The following is a 27,988-nucleotide window of genomic DNA, read 5'->3' on the forward strand; positions in this document are numbered from 1 at the left end:
TGCAAAATTAAAGAGATCTGTTATCAAGAAAAAAGTCAATAGAAGTATATCTGAGAAGACCCAGATATTACAGTTAGCAGACAAGGACTTTAGGGAACTTATTACTGTACATATTTTCAAAGGTTTTGAAGGAAAAGATTGTCTTGGAGAGTGAAGAGCTGGGAGTATAAAGAGAAAGTTACACATTTATAAGAATATGGAAATTCAAAAATGTAACAGGTCTGCAATTTAAAAAATACATTCAGTGTGCTTAACTCTTAGTGCTACCAAAAGAAGGATTAAGTGATCTTGAAAATAGATCAATGGAAATTGTTGGATCTGAGTAGGAGAAAGGGTTATTGATCTTAAAGACAATCGATAGAAATGATCAGATCTGAAGAATAGAGAGAAGAAGAGGTGAGGGTGGGGGAAGTGAAGAGAGACTCAATAATTGGTGAAGTCATATCAAAGCATTAATGATACTACAGGAAAGAGAGAGAGTGATCTGATAAGAAAGATATTTGACGAAATAAAGGCCAAAATATTCTCAAATTTGTTGAAAAAGAAACCATCAACTTTCATATCTAATAAGCTCAGCAAACCCCAAACAGGACAAATATAAAGACAACAATGGCAACAACAACAACAATAACAACATATTAAACTTGAATTTCTGGACACTGAAGATAAAGAGAAAATTCTCAAAGCACCCAGAGGAAAAGCCACATGATATATACATGTGAATAAAGATAACAAAGGATTGAAATCTCATCAGAGACAGTTAAGCAATGTTTCTGCTGGGGGAAAAAAAAAAAAATTGCCATCTTAGACCCTGGGAATTGAGTAAGTGCCTTCAGGGCCCAGTTTTCTCCCTTCCCCAGAATAACATCCTAATTTACTTTGGCGGGGCAGCTAAAGAATCTGAGGGGCTTCCATCCTTTCTTTAGTTTCAGAGGCCTTTATCTGGCAGAGTCAAAACCCAGAGTCCTGAGGAAAGGACCAGCTTTTCTTCTCATATCTATGGTTCTCAGGTTTATTTGGTGCCAGCTGATCATTGTGAGTCTTTACAAAATGAACATGGCTGTCCAGCTTAAATCCTGCTGAGCTAATTGGCAAACTCCTCTAACCTGAGGATAGAGCTGAGAAACACCACCGCCAGGAGGGTTCTTTGATGAATTCATCAAGACTGGAGACAGAAATCATCTTGACAGAACACAGGAACCAAGCAAAATACATAGGGGGCAGGATCCCGAGTTTTGGATCCTCTTCTAAATATCCTCCCAAGAGCCCTTTTCAGGTTGTATGCCACCTGGTCCTTCATCAAGATGGAACCAGAAGCTTAAAGCCTCTCTCCACCTCCTTGTCTGTAGTCTCTCCTTTCTTGGGCTGTAATGCTGACGTTTTCTTTTTTCCTCCACGTTCAGGGGTTCCTTGAGTAAGGTTTGAAAGTGAAAGTCGCTCCATTGTGTCCAGCTCTTTACAACCCCATGGACTGTAGTCCATGGAATTCTCCAAGCCCAAGTACTGGAGTGGGTAGCGATTCCCTTCTCCAGGGGATCTTCCCAACCCAGGTCCTCCTGCATTGCAGTGTATTCTTTACCATCTGAGCCACCAGGCTAGCTCTGTGTCAGGTTTAGTGGCTTTTAAAACAAGTAGTTCTTCATGTAAACTTTGAATGATGTGTAATGTTAAAAACCAAGACCATTCCATTTTTTTAAGCTATATTTTAAAACACTCAGAGACACTTGAGGTTAATCAGGAGGAGGTCAGCAGAGTAAAAGGAGAATTCCTCACCCATATACCTGTACATTCATTGCTGAAGTTTCTCTCATTTTTGCTTTCAGATAAAAAATTCTGAACTATCTGAGAACAGGGAATTTAAAAATAATAGGAGAAATTAGGAGTAAAGTCTTTAAATTACAAAAAAAGATTTAAAGAAAAAGTAATAGTAAAAATATGATACGTAAAATACCATTAAAAGAAAAAATGAAAATGAAAAAGATAATAAGATTTTGATTATCACAATAGGCTGGAAGTCAAGAGGATCATAAGTATGAGAAAAAGCTGAGATTAAAGAGTTAAAAATCTGTGAGATAAAATATAAGGGAGATTCATTAATAATTAATAGAAATTCAGTTAAAATTGATTGATGATTTGAATGTAAGACCTGACACCATTAAATGCCAAGAAGAAAACATAAGGGGTGAGCTCCTGACATTGGCCTTGGCAATGCTTTTTAGATTTGACACTAAAAGCAAATGCAATGAAAGCAAAAATAAACAGTGATGTAGTGGAGCTACATCAAACTAACAAGCTTCTACTCAGCAAAGGAAAGCATCAACAGAACGGAAAGGCAACCTGATGAAAGGGAGAAAATATTTGCAAAGCACCTATGTGAAAAGGGATTAATAACCAAAATATACAAGTCAGTCTGCTTTAGGGATCTCCCACTTTCTCCCACAGTTTTATTCATTTTCCCTAAAATGATTTTGAGTTAGTTGCTGTCTGTCCCACTCTTTGTGACCCCATGGACTGTAGCGCATCAGGCTCCTCCAGGCAAGAATGCTGGAGTGGGTTGCCATTTCCTTCTCCAAAATGATTTTATCAGCACACATAAGTGAGTCAAGGAGATCACTGGTATCAAAGCTCCAGAAACATTTCCTAATGAGCTTTGAAATCTATAACTCCAGAAACATTTCCTAATGAGCTTTGAAATCTATAACGGCAGATGTTTTTGAATCTCCAATTTCACCTTCCAAGCAGTTTTATTTAAAAGAATATACTATAAACTCAGGGAATGTATTCAAACTCAGTTCACATGCTACCCTGAATTAAAATGTGGACTTAGGCTTACAAGAATTTTATTCAGGAAGAAATACATCACTGATAGGAAAGAGTATACCCCTGAGGAAATGGTTCTTAATATTCTTATGGCCAAAGACAACAGCAAGCAGTTCTTTACCAGAGTGTGCACATCTCTGTTCTGGAATATGAATGAAACTTTCTGAAAGATAAGTATTTAGTGCCACAGAGATTTAACATCTTATGATTAGCTTCAGCTCCAGTCCTGTATAGTTATGTTTCTCAAAAGGTAGTCTGAGCATTACTTGCATCAGAATCAACTGAAGTGCTTGTTATAAATCCATATTCTGAGCTTTTTCTTAGGTTTCAGTCCAAATGCAGTGCCCACAAATTTCTGGGCACAGCACCCAGAAGTCTGCATCTTTAAAACAAGCTCTCTCCTCACTCCCACCTTCCAGTAATTGTTGCATGCACTGATAATTGAGAAGGCTCTGTTCTAAGGTTAAACATGGATCCTGAAAAACCATAATTCTACTCCCCAGACCCAGAAATCACTAACTTTGCATGTTCCAAAAAGTTCTAATCCTACATGATGATGTTTTCCAACAAGTGATGTTGTGACTCAGTCACCTTTGACCTTTTGTTTGCTATTTTAGAAACACATGCTAGAGTTAATGCTAGATTAGCGCTTTTTTTTTTTTTTCACATATCTTTCCATGAATGGGCTGAACCTTAGCAGCGCTCATGTGAGAGCCTAATATAGCTCATGTTATAGCCTTTTGGAATAATCTAGACATCTTGGAAACTTTGTTTAAATGTCAAACTCAGCAATTTCATATAGACCTGCCAATTCAGCTGGCAGCTGCAGGAATGAGTGAACTAAATTGTGTGCAGCTTAACAGGTCAGGAGTAGACATACAGAGAAGAGGAATTGGGATTCCTGTCATTTGTAATGTTGTATGGAGCATAGGACCCTGATCTTCTGAAAGGCACCGTGAGGGAAAAAAAAAAAAACAAACTCATCACAGTCTGAAAGGTAAAGAACAATGAGAAATGATGCAGTGGTGACCAAAAGTTCCGTATGCTTGGACCAAAATCTTTGGTGTCACTCTTGATTTCTCTCTTTCTTACCGTCAGTTCCTTGGGAAATTCCTCCAGCTCTGCCTTCATTATTTGTCTGACCACTTCATGTCCACTATCAGCCCGGGTCTGAAGCACTGTCTTCTTTTGCCTTTATTGTTAGAATAGCACACTAACAGGTGTCACTATGTCCCTTGCCCCCACAATCCATTCTTGGCACAGCAGCAAAGCAGTCATTTAAAATCGCAGTCAGGCTGCGTCACTCCTCCACTCAAAGCTGTGCCTCTGCTGAGGCTCACTCCAAGTAAAATCCATCCCCTTCCCCTGTGCCTTGTATCCGAACCCACTCCCCATGCCTCTGTCTCCTGCTCCTTTTTCTCCAGTTCCTTGAGCCTCCTCTGCAGGTCCGGGACCACACCTTCTGCCGGGAATGTTCTTCCCCCAGACAAGTGCTTGGCAAACTCCATCCTCTCCCTCAGCCTTGCTTCAAATATCTCTTTCTTGAAGAGGCTAGATGTGATCACCCTACTTTAAATTGCCCGCCTCTCCCCCTCACACTCCCGGACCCCTTCCTCTGCTCTTTTTTCTTTCTTTGTGGCTCTTTTTGCCGTATACCATGCTATGCCAGTTAGTAGCTGATTAAACTTCCTGTTACTTTTAGGTTTCTCCACTCCTTCAGTGAAAATTCCCACTGCAAGAAACCTGGCACCTTTATCTGTTTTGTTCTCTCCTAAATCCTGAGCATCCTTGTGTCCCAGTATGTGCCTAGTACACAGTAGGTTTTGAGCTAACATTCGCTGAGTGACTTATTTAAGTAAATATTCACAAACACTGGCCCTGACCAAGTGTAAGGGCAAATGTAAAGATAGTTACAAAGGATTAAGTGGAGAAAATTAATTAGAAGAATCAGATCTGAGATATGCAAAAATAGCTAGGTGGGTCAGAAAATCTGAGCGGGCATGGATCCAATAGACTCATCATGACAATAGCTTATTTGTAGGTGGTAAGTAGTTTTGAGGTTAGAGGTCAAGGCTGCCCATAAATCATGCTTTCGGCCTTTGACTCAGTGTTTCAAGCTTTCTTTTATTTTTAATAATGACATTATAAGCCAAAATATTATAAGGAAATGCCATAAAACTTCTCTAAGCTTTTTGGCAGGTACATCCTCTGTCTATGCAGTGATCAGGAAATGAGAGTTTGCACCTGGAGTTCCATAGATAGAGGTTTTGAGAAAAAAATGAATAATTTCAGGAAAAACAGAAAATCTGATACTGGAGGTATTATAGTCACCTCTGTTTCCTTCTGAATAAGGTGTAGCTGGGCTTCCTTAGTGACTCAGATAGTAAAGAATCGGCCTGCAATGCAGGAGACCTGGGTTTGATCCCTGGGTTGGGAAGATCCCCTGGAGAAAGGAATGGCTACCCACTCCAGTATTCTTGCCTGGAGAATCCCACAGCCTGGCAGGCTATAGTCCATGAGTTCACAAACAGTCAGACACAGCTAAGCCACTAACACTTTCACAAAGTGTAGTCAATAACAGTGGCAGCAACCTGCTATGGAGAAACTTGAGTTAGTGCAAATTTAGCATAGATTTTTTTTTTTTTTCCCCAGAAGAACAGGGAAAAGTTGATCAATTATGCCAGTGAATGTGACTATGCTTAAGTCATTATCCCAAATTATTTTTTCCTTCAGTATCCCATTAAGCTTGGTATTATGGACTGAATTGTATCCCCTTCCCCAAATTCATTTGTTAAAGCTGTAACCCTAATGTGACTTTTCTTGGAGATAAAGAAATAAGTCTTTAAAGAAATAATTTTGGTTAAATGAGATCAAAAGGGTGGGGCCCTAATCCACTAGGACTGGCATCCTGAGAAGAAGAGGAAGACACCAGTGATGAGCACACAGGGAAAAGATGGTGTGCGGGCAGTGAGAAGGCCACCAGAAGAAAGGCCTCAGGGACCCTGCCTGCACCCCTGTCCAGGACTTGCAGTCTCCGGAACTGTGAGCAAATACGCTGCTGTTGTTCTAGACACCTCCTCTGTGGTGTCTTGTTATGGCAACCCTTGCAGACTATCACCCTTGGTCATCAGAACAGTTCTATTTGGAGCAGCTCAGCTCTGCAGAGCTGTTTGCAGGCCTTCTTTGATTAGATGTCCTGACTTTTTAATAGCTGTGTTTGAAACAATAGTTGCAGTTCTTTGAAATTCTAACTGCTAAGGTTCTCTGTCATTATATTGTGGATAACAATACAGGCTCCAAACATCTGCTTATTTTAATTTACAATATTTGTTAATGTTTTCATTAGGTTAGGGGCATTGTAAATGGGAATTTGAGTCAATAATACTGTGGAAGATTTTAGAGTAACTTTTATATAGATTATTCTACAACAGGTCCCGTTTGAAAAAAAAGCAGGTGGGGGGAGAAAAAAACCTTCTGTATCTGTAGTTACAACAGATGGTACATCCTCATGGTAGGAGAGTGATGTCCTCATTAAGCTGTTGATAAAGTTTGTGAAATTTAAATCCTAACATGATTGGCATTGCCATGAAGATATATATTTTGAACAGTCCCCTGTATTTTTAAATGTCCTTGTTTTGTAGGAATAAGGGTCACCAAGAGAAATTACCTGACATATGTTTGTGCCTATAAATACTTATCAGTGTTTTATTTGAGTCAAGACACAAGGATAGTTGTTCTCTAGGCAGTCTGGCATTGTGAGCATAGGCATATGGAGCTCTCTCTGCAGTTCCCTAAATTGACCACTCGGAGTCCCTAAATAGAGAGCAACCTGCATCAGTCAGCCCGTGAAACCAGGAGAGAGCTCATTCGGAGGCTAGATGCTTAAAGCAGTTTCTGTGTGCTAAGATGACAATGATATAGGATTCAAGGAACAGAGGCACCAGGGCAAAGGAACAACCCCTGTGAGATGGAGTAAAAATTCCTAAGAGAAGTAGGAAGGGACCTGGCAGTCCTGTCCCTGGTACCAACAGAGCAGAGTGAAGGCTGGAGGTAAAACCAGTAATAAGCCCATCACTTGGTGCCCCCCTTACTCTCCTGACAGGCAGCACTCAAACAGCGCACCAGCTGGAGGGTGGCTGGAGCCCTTTATAGAGGGAAGATGGCTTTCTTAGAAGTCTGCCCAATCTGTTCAGTTGACAGCGCCAATGGTGTTCATGGGCTAGCTCTTTTCGCCACCATCAGTCTCCTCAACACCCATAACTGAAAAGTTAAAACTAGAATATACAGCTGAGAGGAAAAGAAAGAAAAATGGTCTTTTCTTGTTTTAATCTGGACCTAGGTATTCTTTACAGGAATATTTGGGAACACCCTTATCTAAATGTATGAAATGTATTCAGTGTACCTTTTACTTGACTGTTAAACCAAGATGCAAACTAGTACAATCACTATGGAAAACAGTGTGGAGATTCCTTCAAAAACTGCCATACGACCCAGCAATCCCACTGCTGGGCATACACACCGAGGAAGCCAGAATTGAAAGAGATACGTGTACCCCAATGTTCTTCGCAGCACTATTTATAATAGCCAGGACATGGAAGCAACCTAGATGTCCATTAACAGATGAATGGATAAGAAAGCTGTGGTACCTATACACAATGGAGTATTACTCAGCCATTAAAAAGAATACATGTACACCCGTGGCAGATTCATGTCAATATATGGCAAAACCAATACAGGAAAGTAAAATAAAGCAAAATTAAAAATAAATAAATAAAATTTAAAAAAAGAATACATTTGAATCATTTCCAATGGGGTGGATAAAACTGGAGTCTATTATACAGAGTGAAGTAAGCCAGAAAGAAAAACACCAATACAGTATTCTAATGCATATATATGGAATTTAGAAAGATGGTAATGATAACCCTCTATGCGAGACAGCAAAAGAGACACAGATGTATAGAAGAGTCTTTTGGACTCTTTGGAAGAGGGCGAGGGTGGGATGATTTAGGAGAATGGCATTGAAACATGTATATTATCATATGTGAAATGAATCGCCAGTCCAGGTTCAATGCATGAGACAGGGTGCTCAGGGCTGGTGCACTGGAAGGGCCCAGAGGGATGGGATGGGGAGGGAGGTGGGAGGGGAGTTCAGGATGTGGAACACATGTACACCCGTGGCGGATTCATGTCAATGTATGGCAAAACCAGTACAATATTGTAAAGTAATTAGCCTTCAATTAAAATTTAAAAATTAAAATTAAAAAAAAAAACAAAAACAAGATAGAGTGAGTCTAGAGGAGCTTCCCTGGTGATTCAGTAGTAAAGAATTTACCTGCCTATGTAGGATATGCGGGTTTGATCCCTGGATCAGGAAGATCCCCTGAAGAAGGGAAATGGCAACCCTCTTAAGTATTTTTTTCCTGGAAATCCCATGGACAGAGGAGCCTGGTGGGCTACCGTCCATGGGGTCGCAAAAGAATTGGACGCGACTAAGCAACTAAACAACAACAATAACAGAGCAAGCCTAGACTTTAAGCCCCAAAGATTAAACAGATAAATTAGATAAATGTAAATATACCACAATTTCAAACACAGGGACCATACAAGCAGCTTTGTTCTGAAATTGTCTAATATAAGAAAAAAAAAAACTGGATAATGTTTCGTGACCTCAGTCAAATGTTTTGATTTGATTCAAGAGGTTATCCAAATGGCAAAGATAAACAAGCACAAAGAGGAGGTGAGTTAGGTCAAACAGGATGGGCTGGAGATGAAAATCATGGTTATCAGTGCATAAACTTCATAGAAGCAGTGATCGGTCCATCAGATACTGAAAATATGAATTATGGTATAGAAAATGAACTCAAGACATGTGTGTTTTGTGAATAAAGTATATGTCTTGTGTTAATTTAAGAAATGATTAATCGAAAACAGTAGCTCTATAATGAATTAATCATAGCCAGAAAGGACTAGCAGTGAGCTTCAAAGTACATTAAATACTGAGAGATAATTCTCAACCATCATTTTAAATATGGTTGCAAAATTGATTAAAGTGTAAGTACATTATCTTACAAACAATGCCTTCTATTATTAAAAAGAAAATAGGTTTCATGTCCTCATTAACTGTAGCAGCCTGTGAAAGATAAAAGAAATTTTCTGTGATAAAGTTTAGTAACAAGAACATCTTCAAAAAGCTTTAAGCAATCTCTGATACAAGTAGAATTTGATTAATTTTCAGAATAAAGACTTTATTTGCTTGACATAAGTTCTTTATTGTGCCTCTAGCTGTCATGTAAGTGGATGTTGAGTAAACCATCAGTAGAACCTTCATGGAATTAAAACTACTTTGGATACATAGACCCTAAATTACTAACAGATAATAAGAAAAACATATCATCATTGCCACTGCCATTGACCCTCTAGCACCCTTGGGCAAAAGGTTCCCAATACAATGGCAGCGCTTTTGGCATCTAGTTGGCATCTAGTACAAATTTTAATACATTGAACAAAATAAGAACAAAGGAAAGGAAAGCCATTTGTAACTGATTTTATGTGTAGATCTTTGGAATCTCTTTCATTATCAGGCACCTTTGTATTTAATAATGGTGTTTGGTCAGTTCCTACACAGAAACTAAGACTTAAACCCAAGAGAATTTCCTTATAATTGTGAATTTGCAATCAAATAAGCTTGTTTGAGGAAACAATGCTGTTTTAAGAAAAAGATAAGATTTTCAAGGAAGGCAATGGATAATGAATACAGTATCAGGAGACTTTATGTAAAATGCTTAGCCATTTTGCTAAATGGATGAATGAATTATTAAACCTATTGCATTTTTTCAACCTTTGAACCTTAATATATCTTTTGAATGACTCAGAGAAGGCATATCATTGTACATACAGATGTGAAGTATGCTGGGTGTGAAATCTGTCATTTAAAATGTTTTGAGATTCAAAATATATATTTTCATAATAAAAAGTTTAAAATAACATATTTGGTATATTTTTAGGAATCAGAACAAAACTTATTTAGCTTTAAAAATTTTGTATTAAAAAATAGATGAGAATCTAAAATGTTTCTTATTAAAATACTGAGGACATGTTTGCCAGATGAATATCACTCCCAATTTCTTCTGTCACCCCCACAGCAGTAACTAAATAGACTGTTTAAAAGATACATTATGTCTCCTAGTCAAGCCACACTTCATATTATAGACTTCCAGGAGTTTGGGGTGAAAAATGGGGGAAGAACATGTCTTAATTGTCATATCATAGTATATAGCAAAATGGGTAAGGGCATGGTTGCTAAAGTCAGATATTGGCTGCCACTAATTAGCCTGTGACCTTAGGCAAATTACTTAAACTCTGTGTGCCTCAGTTTCCTCATCTTCAAACTTGGGGTTACTACAGTTGTACCTACTTCATGAGATTGCTGTGATTTATTTAGTGAATTCAATATAAGTATTTACTATTATTTACTATTATAATTATTATCAATATAAGCACAGAACATCCCATGTTAATAGTAATTTATTAATAATTGGATAGCCAGTTCTTGATACCTTGTAGAATGAAAATTTAGTTTCATTCCCAACTGATGTTTGAAAGTTACATTAATTTTCACTTACTGGCCACAAAGCCTGATGTTGGATTATCTTGATAGCCTCATTTTACTGTTATGACTTCCCTGGTGCCTCAGTTGGTAAAGAATCCACCTGCAATCCAGGAGAACCATTTTCAGTCCTTGGGTTGGGAACATCCCCTGAAGAAGGGAATGGCTACCCACTCCAGGATTCTTGCCTGGAGAATCCCATGGACAGAGGAGCTGGTGGGCCACAGGGATCAGGAAGAGTTGGACTTGACTGAGCAACTGTTACTTTCACTGTTATGACATATAGACATAATATTAATAATCCGCATCAACTGTATTTTAATACATTATGGCCTATTTCAGATGTATTCACCTGTGTGTGTGTGTGTGTGTGTGTGTGTGTGTGTGTTTACTGAAACTTCCTCATTTATCCTTCCAAGATCACAAGGGGTAGTACTTAGAGGTACACACTGAAGATCATGGAGCCAGACTGCCCAAATGTGGATCTAACTCTGTTTCCTAGATATTTGACTTTGGGAAAGTTATTTAACCTTTCCATACTCAGTTTCCCCATTTGGGAATAATTATCCACCACCACCACCCCAAAGGGGGATAACTGAAATACCGATCCCATGGGGTTTTGTGAAAATTATATGACTTAATATTTGTTAAGTACTTGGGGAACCATAACATTGCCTAGCACATTGTAAATGCCAGTAAGCATTTGTTATTAAATAAGTCACATGTACTCCATCCGCAGGTGGGGCTCCTATTCTGAATTTGATGTTTGACATTCCTTGCTTTTTCTTATATATTTTACATGTCCACGCTTTTCAGCCAGAGACCACCAGGAACACACTTGTGTTTGAACAAGTTGGATTTATTACTTTTTACAGCAAGGGTGCACTCACACCTGGACAAAACCGTAGGCATCTCAGTAGGAGTGTCAGAAAGCACTTATATTAGCATTTGGGCTTCAGTTAAGTAAGTATTTTAGGAGAGTTTAAATAAGTGGACTTTGCTGTGGATTGAATGCTATAAGGAGGCAAGTGTGATTCTGTAACCAGGTTTATCTTAATAAACCTCACTGGAAAGTAGCAAAGACTGCTGCTGCTAAGTCACTTCAATCGGGTCTAGAAGGAGACCAAAACTGTAATAGATAAAGAGGCAGACCTCACACTTAATTAGCCGGGAGATGGGAATAGTTGATATTTTGGTGGTTCCTACGGTGACCTTGTTTTCACTTAGACAGTGAAGTAGTCTTATTTTTTGTCTTACTCCATCAGAGCCTAGCTGAAAAGACCAAGCCAGTTCACAGACAGTGGTGGCCACTCCCTCCTTTTCAGATACATATTTATCCCCAAACATGATGATAATGCTTGCTTTTTAAAACTTTAAATGAACAGTATCATTTCGTATATTCTTCTTTGGTTTGCTTTCTTCGCTCTGCTTTCTTCACTCTGATACACTGGTGCATTTCATCTTAGTGGTGATTGTACTATAGTTTTATTTGCACCTCCGTATAACATTGAATTGACACAGTAGTATTGACACCATAATTTAAAATCCATTCCCTTTTTGTTGGACACCTGAGTGTTATTCCTAGATATTTTCAGTTATAAACAATGCTGCAATGACAATTCTTATCAATATTTCCTGAAGTAAATCATGTCTGATGACTTTTTCCAAGGTATATACCTGGGAGTAAGCCTGTCTTCAAACATCTGAGAAGAATATTTCAAGTTATTTTCCCAAATGTTGAAAACAACCTAGTTTTCTAGAAGCGGTGTTTAACTGTTGTGGCTGCTTCGCATCTTCTTCAGCGCTTGGTTTGTCAAACGTATGAGTTTTGGGGTAAACTAGTATATATGAAGTGTCATTTCAGATTTTATTTTTCTATTAACTCTCATAGTCTTTGGCTTTTAATGGACTATCCGCTTGTATTCATTTCTTCCATCTTATTCTCTTTGTTTCATTTTTTTCTGTTTCTTTGTTTCCTCTTTCTTGCCTTCCTTTAAATTTATTACAACAGTTTTATTATTGTTATGTTGTTTCCTTTGGTTTAAAGTTATATATTCTTATCCTATTTATATAAAGAGATTACCTTCAAATAATAAAGTCCAGACCCAGATGAATATAATCTATAATTAATATGCTAACCTTGCCAAGGGCTGTAAACTATCTTATCTCTGAGTACCCTTCACCAGCTTACATATTTTATAGTCTTGTATTTTGGATCTATATTGCTATTTATAACTGTCTGTATTAGATTTCTATAACTACTATAACAAATGACAACAAACTGAATGTTTTATCTTCTAGTTCTGTAGGTCAGAAGTCTGACATGGGTCTCACTTGGCTAAAATCAGGGCTTTGGTAGAGCCATATTCCTTTCTAAAGGCTTTGATGAAACATTTGTTTCCTTGCTCATCCGGGTTGGCAGAATTCAGTTTTATGTAGTTGGAGAATCAAGATCTCTGTTTCCTTGTTAGTTGTTAATTGGGGACTGTCCCCAGCTTCTAGAAACCATATTCTTTGGCCTTTACCCCTTTCCTCCAAAGCCAAAAATGGCAAATCCTCTCATGCTTTGAATCTCCCCTCTTCCTTATCCCATCTCTCCTTTCTGACCAGCTGGGAAAGGTTGTCTGCTTTTCAGGACTCATGTGGTTAGATCAGGCTGATTTAGATAACCCAGGACACTTTCCTCATCTCAGGGCTTGAACCCTGAATCATATCTGTAAAGTCCTTTTTCCCATTAAGATAATGTATCCACAGATTCCCAGGATTAGGCATGCGATCTTTAGGAGACCACTGTTGTGCCTACCACACTCCCTGTTTAAACATCAATTATGCTTTTACAGTTAGTGTTTGCTCTTTCTCACGTTTAATATTTTGTTTGGTCACTGTTCCCTGTGCCATCTTAGTCCCTGCTTTCCTGTTCACTTCCCTTTGTATGAGAAAAAGTCCTTTAGAAATGTCCTTAATGATGGCCTGTTGAGTTAAACTCGCATGTTCAGACTGAAAATGCCCTCCTTTGTCCCTGGTAATTAAAGAACTCTAGATATGCGGGCTCTATGACCTGGGATCAGTAATGCCCCAAAGGAAAGGCCAGCTTTAGGATTCTGGTACTATATGGGATTTGTGGTCTGGATCTGGGGAATCATTTGAGGATTTTCCTTTCTTGTGATCCCAGTTATAAATTTGAAAAGTTTTATTTTTAAAATAACATATAGGCTTCTGCTTCCAGGAGGATAGAGAAGATGTAATTTTTCCTAATTCTCTCACTAAATTTAAAAAAAAAAATCCTTTAGTAAAAAGAGCATCAGATGACTCTGAAAGATGGAAACGGAGGCAGACAAGCTAGAGATTTTAAAACTCAAGAAAAGACAAATGCTGAGTTCCCTTGGTGTATCTTTTCCTTCCATGTCTCAGAGTTGGGGTGAGAGAAGAAAACCACCCAGAAACACCAATGGGAGCAGATTTTGAAAGGATCTAACAGATACCTATTCAGGCAATGTTAGTATTTGCTTCCAACACCATATGAAAATTAAAATGTATTTTCTATCTATAAAAAATTAAACATGTAAGAAGGAGTGGTTGGTAGAGTGGGTTAGAAAATATGACCCAACTATACACATTCAACAAGAAACCTCAAATATAGCAATATCCCAGGTTGAAAGTAAATAATGAAAAACAATAAATCATGAAAATATTATTCAAAGAAAAGCAGGAATGGGGTATATTACGACCGGACAAATTAGATGTCAAAGCAAAGAAAATTACCAGAAACCTACTGTAACTCACTGAATATGGAATAGGAAACTTTTATCCAGACAGCAGTAAAAGAAGGAACAAAGAGCAAGCTAGTAGGGCCAAAAGGAAACTGCAGCCCCAAACCCTTCATAAACACAGATACAGAAACCCATAGCAAAATATTAGCAAACAGAATTCAGTTATACATTCTAAGAATTGAAGACTAGGACCAAGTACAGTTTACTCAGGGAAACATGGCCAGTTCAGTATTGGAAAAATCAGTTCATATAATCCACCACATTAACAGGCTAATGAGCTAAAGTTCACATGATAGTAGTATCAGTCAGTGGAGAAAAAGCACTGGGCAAAAATCACCACCCATTTATCATAAAAACTCTCAGAAAAATAGGACTAGAAAGAAACATCCTCAACTTGGTAAAGATCATATACAAAAACCTGTAGCTAATGTTATACTTAATGGCGGAAGGCTGAATTGTTTCCCTGTAAGATTACGGACAAAGTGGATGTAGGCAGTCTTTGTAGCTACATCACTCTAATCTCTCTCTATGGTATAGCAGTTCCTTTTTTTCTTTGTGTCGTCACATGGCCTTCTCATAAGGACAACAGTATTGGATTTAAGACTTACCTGAGTCCAGTAGGACCTCACTAGCTAATTATCGCGGTGACCTTATATCCAAATAAGGTCATGTTCTGAGCTTCTAGAAGACACAAATTTGAGGCAGGGTGGAGAGGGGAATACTATTCAACCCAGTATATGTATCCTAGTTGTATCAATATCAATATCAATACTCTGGTTGTGGTATTATACTATAGTTTTGTGAGGTCTAATGGGAGAAACTGGGTAAAGGATATGCAGGATCTCTGTGAAATTACAATTTCATGTGAATCTATAGTTATCTCAGAATAAGGCATTTAATTTGAAAAAAATTACATATTCACTATTCTTAGGGATTATACAGAGCGTATATTTTCACAATACCATATTGGCCTCATTACTGGAAACAAATGATCAAGTTTATCTCCTGTAAGGAATTTTTGTCTGTTGTAATACTCTATACAAATGCAAAATGTTTCAGACCTACAAAAATTGCTTTATTAAGTCTAGAAAATAAAATTTTTTATGACCATGTGAAGCATATAGAGTACATATAATTAAAAACCCTTTAAGTCATATGAGAACAATAAAATATCTCCTTTATTTTCAAGAGATCAACAATAAGACTTAAAAAAATCTTATGTATACTTCTTTGGACCTTATACTGGAAGAACAGTTTCTTAATAATTTCTAATAAAATTATATAAGAATGATGACTGAGCCATGCTAAAAAATTTAGTTCTCAATGTTTGAGAATAAGGGATCAGCAATAAATACTATATTATGTAATATAAAACTGTAGGAATTATATCTCACAGATAAATCCAGAACCTAATAAGATCTTCTGTCTGTTCTTTACAGATAAATCTTGGGCCCTGCAAAAAATTTTAAAAAGACAGCTTTTGAAGAGTTCAGCTCATAACTGTGATTTACATTAATCAGCATATACTGTTTAAAGGCATAGAGTTGACTCTGCTGAATCTATGCTCTCACTACCCAAACCTCCTCTTACTTTCCCTGATGGTTTCATCCTGGTTACCTCCACCCGTCAGTCTGTATACTGGGCATGAGGCTTGAAGTGGTAGCCCCAATTTGCCACCTCTTTGTATGCCAGGGAAGGTCTAAGACAGAACCCAATCAGTTAGATCAACAATTGTGTGATTCATATTTGTATAAAACTGGCTGAATGCATTTATTTACAGTATCTTTTCTTAAATAAAAAAATTGAAAATGGAAAAATAAACATCAGCATATACCGGATAAGAAAATCTACAATGAAAATCACCAAAGGAATAGAATCATACACAAATACATATTCTCGCCCTGTGTTTATTTGGTTAATGAAAGATAGATAGAAAGTTTTCTATGAAATTGAGGCTTTTATCAACTGAAAAAAATGCACAGTGTGAAAGTTGTGAATTAAGTTTTATTTGGGGTAAATGAGGACTATAGCCCAGGAGACAGCATTTTAGATAGCTCTGAGAAACCTCCAAAGAGGCAGGGGAAAAGGTCAGTATATATTTTTTGGCACACACGGTAGGTTGCTGCTAATCATAAGGAGCAGATGTCACTATAAAGGATTTTAGTGTTTTTCTGGATATGAGGAGATGCAAGAAGTGGACTCATAAAATCTTCTGAAAATATCTATCTGAAAGCCTGTTCTGTTAGTTTTACCCAGAGCACAGAGTGCCTCCTTCTGGGTCTCCACACTGAACCCCTTTCAGAGTGTGTTGAAGGTCAGCTGTCACAGCAGCTTGTGTTTAATCCTTGAAGAGGCAGATGGCAAGTGCCAATTTTTAGTTGGCACTGTTTTTCAAGAACTGTATTATCTCTGTGTTGAGTTGGCCAGCTTAGCAGAAGATTGTTAAGCATATTTTGCTTCAAGCAATGCTTCCTAAAGCCTTTATTCATCATATTTCTTTCTTAGTAGTTAAAGAATTGTGAGCAATTATTCTTCTTTGTTTACTCAAAACACACCAAGTTAAAATTAAACTTTAGAAAAATGGCCAGGAATTAATGTTTTTCTCTGTTTCCTTAATTAAAAAAAAAAAAAAAAAAACTAGTTTCCTCCTAAAGTTTTCAACTTTCTATGTAAAATAAATTTCTTCAGGCTCTAATAGTGCTCACTATTGTATACTTTCCATCTCTAATTTCCAAAACTGTATAACACCGAACCATAAAGTTACTTTTAGTTCACTGAAAGTAAAACACCGAGACTTTTCAGGTAAGTATACATATAAGCACTAATTTAAATCTGCCTGCAATGCAGGAGACCAGGATTCGATCCCTGAGTCATGAAGATCCCTGGAGAAAGGGAATGGGCATCAACTCCAGTATTCTTGCCTGGAGAATCCCATGGACAGAGGAGCCTGGTGGGCTACAGTCCATGGGGTCACAAAGAGTCAGACAGGATTGAGTGACTAACACTTTCACTGAAAGATTCCACAAATGAAGGAATTACTTACGTTAACTTGAAGTTATAGGAGTTTTTCTATGTATTATAGACTTAGTTAGTCAAGGTTCTCTGGAGAAACAGAACCAATAGGTTGTATATAAGTACATTATAGGAATCAGCTCCCAGAATCCTGGGAAGAAGGCCACTGGTATACTTTCTGGTTTCCCAGAACCAGGAATTCTGATGTCCAAGAGCAGAAGATAGATATCCCAGATGAGGAAGAGAGAAAATGGACCTTCCTTCACTTTTTTTGTTCTATTCAGACCTCAGTGGATTGAATGATGCCCCACCCACAGTGGTGAGGAAAGTCTACTTTAGTCTACTGATTCAAATGCCAGTCTCTTCCAGAAATGACCTCACAGACACACCCAGAAACAGTGCTTCACCCTCCCTTAGCCCAGGCCAGTTGCCACATGAAATCAACCATCCCAAGATTCTTATGCCTGTAAGAATATTAAAAACAAATCATTTTATATGAGATACATATTATTGGTATCATTTTTTTTTATATTCAGACAAATGAAGCCTTTATTTCTGTATTTTCTGTCATTACTGAACCAAGTGCTTTCACTGTTAGAAAGCAATCCAGTTAATCATTTTTGGCTTTGGCAAATGTTACAATACAAATTAGTAGCAATTCTGATAAACCTAAGTGAGAATGCTCATGGTGCTCATGTTAAGCAAGTCTGGGATGCCCAGTCATTTATTTTCAGTTCACTGTGTATGGGAGGGGAGGCGGGGAGGGCTGTGACTGAGAAGGGAGGGAAATAAGGACTTCTTGGAGGAAAGCTCTGTAGAATATTTTTCAGAACTGAAAACTGTGGCAGAAAGAGGAGTTAATATACTAGCCTTTATGATTGTGTGTGTTTCTGTATGTAGAAAGTTGAGGGATATGCACGTACCTACAGTTTGCTTTAATGTTTAAACTACAAGTAGATATATTGAATATTTTTATTTAAAAGTTGGGATATTATGAGCATCTATATGCGATCCCATGTAATTAGAATTTGATAGTCCTTTACAATGGGCTTCCCTGCTGGCTTAGCTGCCTGCAATAGGGAAGACCTAGGTTCAATCCTTGGGTTGGGAAGATCCCCTGGAGAAGGGAAAGGCTACCCACTCCAGTATTCTGGCCTGAAGAATTCCATGGATTGTATTGTCCATGGGGTCACAAAGAGTTGGACACTACTGAGTGATTTTCACTTCACTTTTACATAAAGAACCTAAGAGTTAAATCTCTTATTATGTCAGGCTTTTTGTGCTATGCGGATGGGCTTTTCAGAGTATCAGACTATAACAGAAGCTAGCTGTCATTAAAGGAAATGTGTGTCTAAGACATTTGCTTCTTTAAATTTTTATGACAGTAGTAAACTTGATTCTCTTCTAATGTCTTTATAGCTTCAAGTATCTTTCTCACTTAGTCATTTTTAACCACAACTATGGACCCTGTCTGACATTAACTGTCAGATGTATGTGTTGTACAAAATAGCCAAATTGCAGTCATCAAAGGAAGAAAGAAGCATGGGCTAGCAGTATTTATCCACAGTTCATTGATCAACTCATGAACATACATGGACATTTATAAATTAGTCCCTTTAGCAGTTCTGAGCTTTGGATCACATATGCAGGTGGTGTACTCTTGAAAGTTCTGGAAAGGACCTGGTGAGTCATGCAGTTGGAGGTAGAGATGCCCCTTTTGGTCCTTCGTCATATCCACCAGGTACCTTTCTGTGGGCCGAAAGGGAACAGAGACTATTGTGCCACAAGGCACTCAGTGGAGATTTTCCATAGACATTTACTTCCCTTCCTACTCTGTTTAGTCCTCCAAAGTAAATTCTACATTTTTAGGATCTGACTATAAAATTTTAGAAATAAAATTGTCCATAAGTATTGTTTTATTGGCTGGGAATATTAGACTCAGCACTATTGTGGTGAAGCTGGAGATTAAACAATTTTAGGACTTCTAGCCCAGTTTCCTTTGACGACACTACATTGCTTCCTTTTCCCCCTTCTTCTCCTTTTATTCTTAGGATGGAGCTGAGAAGCATTGAAGTAATGTCTTGGTGACACTTCTCTAAGCATTTTTCCTTCTTCATACACAGAGAAGAATCATATTATTGACCAGTACTACGTTTAATGCTTAAGGGATCTCTCTTTGTCTCCAAACAGCCCCCAAACCAGTGGACTTGAAATCATGCACTGGGCCTGTCCCTAACACGACTCAGCTGTGCCACATTCCCTGTCCTATTGAATGTGAGGTTTCACCTTGGACAGCTTGGGGACCTTGCACTTACGAAAACTGTAATGACCAGCAAGGCAAAAAAGGTATGTAATACTAAAATGGCATGCTTGAAACTCCCATCAATGGAGTCAAACCATGAATTATTAACAAATGCTTCTGCATGCTCCTGTGATCATTTGTTGACAGTATTTTCTAGAATGGCTAAAGAGTACTAATTACAAAAGAAGTATAAACCCACTCTGGTGATAATACCGGAAGATAAAAACTGCAGAATGTAAGCAAGATGCTTATTATTTTAGACAACAGATGGAGAACATCTAAGGCAGTTGGTGCAGTGGTTAAGATGAGCTATGGTGTCATACTGACCAGAACTGGAAAACCTGTTCTGTCCTCTACTGTTTAGATAAGTTAATTAGTGTAAGTCTTTATCTCCTTATCTGTAAAAGTGATGTAATCTGATCCAGCACCCATGTTTTCTTTAAAGATCCGAGGAGAGCAGCTTGCTTGGGGCTGGTGCATGGGGATGACCCAGAGAGATGTTGTGGGGAGGGAGGTGGGAGGGGGGTTCATGTTTGGGAACGCATGTAAGAATTAAAGATTTTAAAATTAAAAAAAAATTAAAAATTTAAAAAAAAATGGAAAAAAAAAAAAGATCCGAGGAGATAAAACATAAAGCATTTATTTCATAGTTAGTAGCTGCTGCTGCTGTTGCTGCTAAGTCGCTTCAGTCGTGTCCGAGTCTGTGCAACCCCATAGACGACAGTTCACCAGGCTCCCCCGTCCCTGGGATCCTCCAGGCAAGAACACTGGAGTGGGTTGCCATTTCCTTCTCCAATGCATGAAAGTGAGAAATGAAAGTGAAGTCATTCAGTCGTGTCTGACTCTTAGCGACCCCATGGACTGCAGCCCACCAGGCTGCTCCGTCCATGGGATTTTCCAGGCAAGAGTACTGGAGTGGGGTGCCATTGCCTTCTCCGAGCTAGTAGCTAGTACCTAATAAATAGAACTCCTTATTATTTTAAGATAAACAAATAATGACTATTACTTTTATGTTGCAAATGTTATATCTGAAAGTAGAATAAATGCAGTTGTTTCCCATGCGGTAGGCATGGTAGAGTGATTTTCCCATGATCTAGTAATTGAAAACACTTTTCTATTTTGTTTCAAAGGACAGCTTTCTAGTGATTCTAGTATGTTCACTTAGTAATAGACAGACTTACTAATTTTGTCATACAATGTCAGACAAGGCAACACTTAGGTGCTATTATAGCACAGAGCAGGTCTTTGAATACTCCTCATTAGAACCCGGATGGATTATATCCCTAATTCAAATTTCTGGGGAGTCTAAAATCAACTAAGGCTCAAAAAGATAATTTTCTGAGATCATCCAACTTCTCAGAGGTTCCTTTTCAAGTTTAACCACATAAGCCTGTTGAGGAATTCAAAGTAATACCACTTTTGTCTGGTCATGAATATTTCTGAATAGCTTGAGATTTTATGATGTCTTTGGAGATTTTATTGTCTTTGAACATTTTATAACTACAGACTTTCCAAATTAACCAAAAGCAAAATCTCCTCTTTTTCTCGCTCTGCCGCTCTTTTCTTGCTTTATTTTTACTATAGTAAGCAAATATCAAAAGTCCCTCTTTGGCCATTTGTTCATTCATTTATTCATCTAATAAATTATTAATGAGCTCCTATTAAACTAGAGCTTGGGGATACACTAGTGAATAAAGCACATATGAATTTTACCCTTTACCCTCATCGTGCTTTCACCTAGGATTTCATTCAGCCTTCTGAAATATTCAACCCATGATGGTAACAAAGAATATTTTCCTTCCCCAACAATTCAGGTTTCAAACTGAGGAAGCGGCGCATCACCAATGAGCCCACTGGAGGCTCTGGAGGCTCTGGGAACTGCCCTCACTTACTGGAAGCCATTCCCTGTGAGGAGCCATCCTGCTACGACTGGAAAGCGGTGAGGCTCGGCGACTGTGAACCAGACAATGGCAAGGAGTGCGGTCCAGGCACGCAAGTTCAAGAGGTCGTGTGCATCAACAGTGACGGTAAGAAAGATGATCTGTCCTCCTTTCATTTTATGGTTGTCTGTTTGACCCTGGAAAAATACTTTTCCTTAGGTTAAAATATTATGTCTTCTCACGTCATAGCTGGTTCTGTTTACCAACACAGAAACAGCTGCCCCTTCCGTTCTTCCTTCTTTCCTTCCTCTTGCTTCTCTTTCTCTCTTTCACTTTTTTCTGATGGCGGCTGTGGAGAGGGTCTTTAAGCAATCACAGGGTATTTTCACTTTTAAAACAAGTAACATGCAATAAGAAGCCATCATCAAGACAAGGTGTAAAAACAATGAGAGGTAACATTTTTCTAAGATTTTTTAATTTGCCGTAGAAAGTGATATGTAAATAAAGAAGAAGGGTTGTTAGCTTTGGTTGCCTTAATTTCAGAAGCCTTCATCTCCCACCCTGGTAATGTGTCTTAGTAATGATTACCAAGCCGTGAGTCCTATTGCAGCCTCGAGTTCCTCCTGAATCAACCTTCTGAACTCTAGGACTCTCCCTTCCAGGAATGTCATAGAGCCCCCTGGGTGAGGATTTTCCACAAAGTTCTCTTCTTGAACCACAAGAATTACCCAGGACTTTTACAACTGATTTTTGTTTGATAAAATATACTGTCTTGCTCTCAGCCTTAACTGAAGATTTTTGCATCCTTTCCAAGCATGATGCTACTGTTTCAGGGAGATTCCCCCTGACTCTTTAGCAATCCCTGAATTACACTTAGGAAACACAGACGTCCCTCAGACGTAGTATAAACCTCTGGCTAAAATTGTCTCTAAGGTCCCTTCCAAATCTGGAATCCTATGACTCTGCACATCAGAGCAGCGTGAGCACCGCCCCCCAGGGCCCCATGGTTGACAGTTGCTGCTGTTTACAGCGTACGCAGAAATGTTCTGGTGCCCCCGCAGGGCCACTGGAACATCTGGTAACCGTCATGATTCCTTCTATCCTATTTTTTTCCAGCAAACAGAATCTTTTCCTCCCGTGACTCAATCACTGCTCAGTAGAGAAAGATACTCTCTGGGGTAAGAGACTGACAAACACTGCCAGTACTGAGAAATGAGCCTTTCAACTTTGAAACGTGCAATGTTGTCTTTGTCTGGTGTCTCAGGTAGTCGTGCAGGACCGCATCAGGTAAAATCTGCACCAGCACTGGAGGCTGGAAGGTGAATGTGAAGAAGGGGATTAGAGCTCCAGATACTTGACAGTGAATGTTGCTCTTTTCTCTGTAGATATAATTAGTTATGATACATCCTCTCTTTAGCTTGTACCCAGTTCTACTCTAGAAGGAAAGGAAAGAGGATTAACATCTAGGAGAAAGGACGCAAATGGAACGCATCCTGTTGTGTTTATATACCCACTTCAAATCCTAATTTGAATTAAATGACAGTACATTACCATGTGAGTTGCTGGAAAAGCAGTAAGGGTCATATTTATTTTAGCATCATTAGTAACTCCCTTAATGATACTGCTTCTTGATTCCTTTTCCTCAATTTAAATAATTTTTCTTTACCTCCTAGAGACCTAGGGAGAAACTGGGATCCCAAGTATTATTAAAAGTATATTTGTGTGGGCTAGGATGAAAACAGCTCTAAATGAAAAGTTAACTGTGCATGGAACTTCTGGCTAAATGTTATAAAATGAAAAATCAGACCTTACATATTGCAGTGGTCTTCCTGGATGTCTGTACAAATTGAAAATGTTTGAAATATACTAGAAGAGCTGACTATTTTAAAAATATTAGTGATTAATTTTGTCAGGTAAGAAACATTTTGTAGGACAATCACTTCCCAGATTTTCTTATGGAACATTGAGACAAGCAGACAAATGAGTTAGGTATGTCTAGTTACATTGAAAAATAATGTATGTCATAATCTAAAATACAAGTTGATAACTCAGTATACATAAGCAGATTTCACTTTGTCCACCAAACAAAGACAATGAATTTTAAAAGGTAAGAAATGTGTTACTGAAATTCAGTTTGTTATTATTGGTCTTTATCAGGACATCTCCTCTGTCATTATGTTTTACTTCCTGACATATATGAGTTGTAGGGCAACTCAATACTTTAGCTGGCTCAACTACAGAAATGTATAAAATCAAGAGAATCTTTTATTATAAATCCTAGAGCTGTTCAAATTTATTATACCTGAAACACAATTGCACTGCTAAAATCAGCTCAAAAGCTGGGGACCTGTAAGTACTCTACGAGTATTATCATGTGGTCATCTGGTAAAGTGTTTAGCAGCTGCACCGAATGTCATTTTGTAATTAAATCGAGCCCAGGGAATTAGTTGATTAGTTGTACAGACTGTACCTCTAAGCCTGTCTGTGGCTATAGATTTTGTTTTATAATTAAGTTACAGCTCAACTAGGGAGATGAGGAATTAGAGCCTGTGAATCTAACAAATAATTTTTTAAAAAATCTTTTTTCTCCCACCTTCCTCACAAATTTCACAACTTTGTTAATGATCACAAGGTGTCTAAAGTCTCTTTCCTTCTGAATTATTCTTTCCCAGGCTTTTGAAATCAATAGGATTTGCTGCTTGCTGTTATTGTTCATTTTCCCAGTTGACTTCTAAGGAGCAGGATTGGGAAAGAGTTGGAAGAACCCCCAAGAGAAGTTTTGTGTAGATTCTCTGACAGAGGGGTATAACAAAAATGAGAGACAAAGGAGAACTCAAAGAGGCAATTAGCCTCTCCAGAAAGAGAGGAATGTTTTATGTGTAACAACAACAAAAAAAAATATTACTCATAATTAAAAGACCTTCAGAAAAGCAGTGCCAGATCGCTGAGCACAAAGGCAGGAACTCTGCACCAAAGGTCTGGTGTGATGGCGCAGGGGGCAAGTGGGATCCTCAAGGATGCTGAACCTGTGAGCAAACCCAGAATCTGCCTTCTTCCAGGTTTGGCAGGATCTGTTTGTGTTTTATTTAAAGGTGTAAATTGATGAGGCAAGTGTACTTTGTTTCCCAAATTGGTTCCTTAGAGACAGAAGGAAAGCAAGGCTATTAGGCTGAAAGTGAAAAATAGTCTCTAATCTTACTCTGTAAGGATACTGTAAATCACATATTATTTCCATATAAGATGATATAAAATCATACTATCCATATAAAATGATGCTATCCATATTTCATTATCATGTGTTCTATTCCAGGAATCTGAGTACTGATACCTTTCTGTGTGAATTTCAAAGCTACTGTTTTCCTGAAGTTTCTATGCTACCTTTCTCATTTTTATCCACATGAGGAGCAGTTAACATCTAACCAGTGACACTGACATGCATGAGTCATATTCACACTTGAGTCCAAATTCACAGAGGTTTTTATGACACCCTAAGATAATATTTTTATAGAAGTGAATCAATACAATCCCTGATTACACAGCTACTAATAGTAACAGTACAGTAGTAAGAGCAAGATCCAGCCATGACCTCCAAGTGTATTATACTGTTCTTGAAGCTCAATTCCTTCCTCTTCTATTAGGTAAAGTGTGTCAAAACTCAACTAACTGGGAATGTCGTGATTATATAGGTAACCTTAAATTATTGCAATTCATTTGTTAAGAGTAACTGACTTACTCTAAGTGTCATTAGCAACAAATGTTTAACATACACCTGAACCCTGATTGTAGCACACCATTGCATCATGCCACTGTGGTTAAAAACTATTGGATTTCTAAGAATGCCAACAGATTTTTCATGTACAATTTTTAAAAATGTATACATAATTTTAGGGCTTTCCAGGTGGCTCAGTGGTAAAGAATCTGCCTGTCAGTGCAGGAGACACAAGAGATGCAGGTTCAGTCCCTGAGTTGGGAAGATCCCCTTGATTAGGAAAAGGCAACCCATTCTAGTATTCTTGCCTGGAAAATCCCATGGACAAAGGAGGCTGGCAGGCTATAGTCCATAGGGTCACAAAGAGTCCCACATGACTGAGCGACTGAGCATACGCAGAAATAACATTAGATGTTTTAAGTCATCTATAAATAGATATGAGATATATGTACATATGTGTGTTTTCATTATATGCAAGTATTTTTTCAAATTACCCTGTAAGATGCTAGATCTGCTTTGGCAAAGGGTATCCTGGATCCCCCAGTATCAAAATCTCCTTAAGTGTGCTATAAAACCAGATTTCTGTCTTATCTACAGACTCACTTAATTACAATATATGGAGGCAAGTCCCAGAAAGCTGCATTTTTATGGAGATTTCTGGATAATTCTGATGCATGCACAATGAAGTTTGTGAACCTCTGTACTAAAATGAGAAAAGGATTGTTTTGGTGGAACCTAGGAACTGACTCTTTTATCCAAAGACTCCCAGCACCAAAGCAAACTGGCTGGATTTGGGTAATGCTGAAGAAGACGTAAGGTTAAGACCACTAAGAGAGTAGTACTGAAGCAGGTCTTTAAAGTAAATTTTTCTGCCTGTTTTGGGAACCATTTCTGTATATTGGCAGAAGTTCCAAAAGAACAAACTATGAAAGATGGTCGAAGATGGCTCTAATATCCCAAGCACTGGCTTGTCATATGACTTCTTAGTCTTTCTTAATTTTTACCACCAATTTCTTCCTCTCCCTCATGGAACGAGATATGTGTCTGCATATGAGTAGAAGGAAGTAGAGACTTGAATACTATTTCTTTCCCAAGCAGTTCATGTTGTACTTATTTTTCCCAGGTATTCAGTATTAAGAGGAATGTAAAACCTGGTATCCTGAGGTAAATCAGGAATTAGCACCTAAAAAGTATGGAAAATTTTTGTCTCTGGGAAACAGTACTCAGTACAGGGAGAAATGGGGCAAGCGTGTTCTATTTTAAGCCTTGTAGTACATACAATGTATATGCAATTTGCAAATCATGTAAATGCTGAATTAATTGGTCCAAATATATATTTATTAGAGAACAACAGTTTGGAGGGGGGTAGAGGTATTTGGAAAAGAGTATAAGCGGTAAGGAGGAAATCATCCCAGGAATAGAGATTACGAAGCTTCTAGTTGAAACTAATATTTGGTCTGATTGAGAATACTCATAAGCTGCCCTAGAGACATAGACGATGTCAAGGATTGGGATGCCAACAGTTGATTAAGGATGTGCTCTCAGGGAAAGCCAGTAAGAAAATGGGGAATGAAGAAGGAAAATAATGAAAGGAGAGTGTGTCTTGGGTACCCAAGACTACCCCCAGGTTCTTTAATTAAGGAGAGGAACTTATAGAACTCAGTAAGTGATTTATTTTGTCAAAAGGACACGAAGCAAAATCAGCAAAAGAAAAAAGGCACATGGGGCAAAGTCTGGAGAAAACCAGGCGCAAGCTTCTGAGAGTCCTCTCCCAACAAAATCACATAGGATGTGCATCATTTTTCCATCAGTGAATTGTGGCATGTGTGAAGTGTTGTCTACCAGGAAAGCTCATCTGAGCCTAGGAGTCCAGAGTTTGTATTGACAGCCATGCAGTCACCTTCTGTTTGTGTGCTGTGCTCAGTTTTGTCTGACTCTTTGCTACCCCAAGGTCTAGCACACCAGACTCATCTGTCCATGTGATTTCCCAGACAAAAATACTGGAATGGGTTGCCATTTCCTCCTCCCAGTGGATCTTCCTGACCCAGGGATCAAACCCCGTCTCCTGCATTGGCGGGTGGATTCTTTATCACTTAGCCACCAGGGGAAGCCTCACCTGTTAAGTAGCACCTACCAAAATTGCAGACTCCCACGAGGAAAGCAGTCTTTCAGTCTAAGCAGCAATTATTTGTAAAAGTGCTTTATGCACAGTGAGCAAAACTTTAATTATTTAGAGAACATGGAAAGTGAAAGTCGCTCAGTCGTATCCGACCCTTTGCAACTCCATGGACTGTCCATGGAATTCTCCAGGCCAGAATACTGGAGTGGGTAGCCTTTCCCTTCTCCAGGGGATCTTCCCAACCCAGGAATCAAACCAGGGTCTCCCATATTGCAGGCAGATTCTTTATCTGAGCTATCAGGGAAGCCCAGAGAATGTAGAGCCCTGCAGATATTCAAGTTTCCAGATGCAAGCCACGGGCCAGCTGAGTGATCAAGAGTGTCTAAGGGTAACAGTCTCAGGCCTGCTAAGTGAACTCCTTTCTGCACAGAGAAACACCAAAGTTTCAGACACAGTCTAAGCAGATGAGACACTCTGGAGTGTAAATTAAATCCCAAAGCTTATAGTTTTAAAAATAAAGGAGCTGGGATTGTATACTCTCAAACCAGTCAACCACTGGCTCACAGATGCTACCTGGAAGGAGGAAGGTGGGTCCAGGAAACTTTCAGCTATTATGACATAATTGTTTGTGAATTCTCCAGTGAAATTTAAATAATTCTATTTTAAGTTAAATGGAAAGTGGAATTTCAGAAGGCTCAGAAACTTAAAAATACCCAAGTAGCAGGCATTGAGGTTGTTCAATAGTTGAAAATGTTGACATATCTTTTCAA

The 27,988-nt window shown here is 38.4% G+C and overlaps 1 protein-coding gene across 1 annotated transcript in view; it reads left to right on the forward strand.

Moving 5' to 3' along the window:
- Positions 1–27,988, forward strand: part of THSD7A (thrombospondin type 1 domain containing 7A) — a 481,774-nt gene that overhangs the window by 293,596 nt on the left and 160,190 nt on the right. Inside the window, exons 5-6 of the mRNA XM_013963159.2 lie at positions 19,399–19,554; positions 21,325–21,537. Coding sequence (XP_013818613.2) covers positions 19,399–19,554; positions 21,325–21,537 — 369 coding nt within the window. The remainder of the gene's footprint in view (positions 1–19,398; positions 19,555–21,324; positions 21,538–27,988) is intronic.

This window comes from Capra hircus, chromosome 4, assembly GCF_001704415.2.
Source record: "Capra hircus breed San Clemente chromosome 4, ASM170441v1, whole genome shotgun sequence".
Classification (NCBI taxonomy): Eukaryota; Metazoa; Chordata; class Mammalia; order Artiodactyla; family Bovidae; genus Capra; species Capra hircus.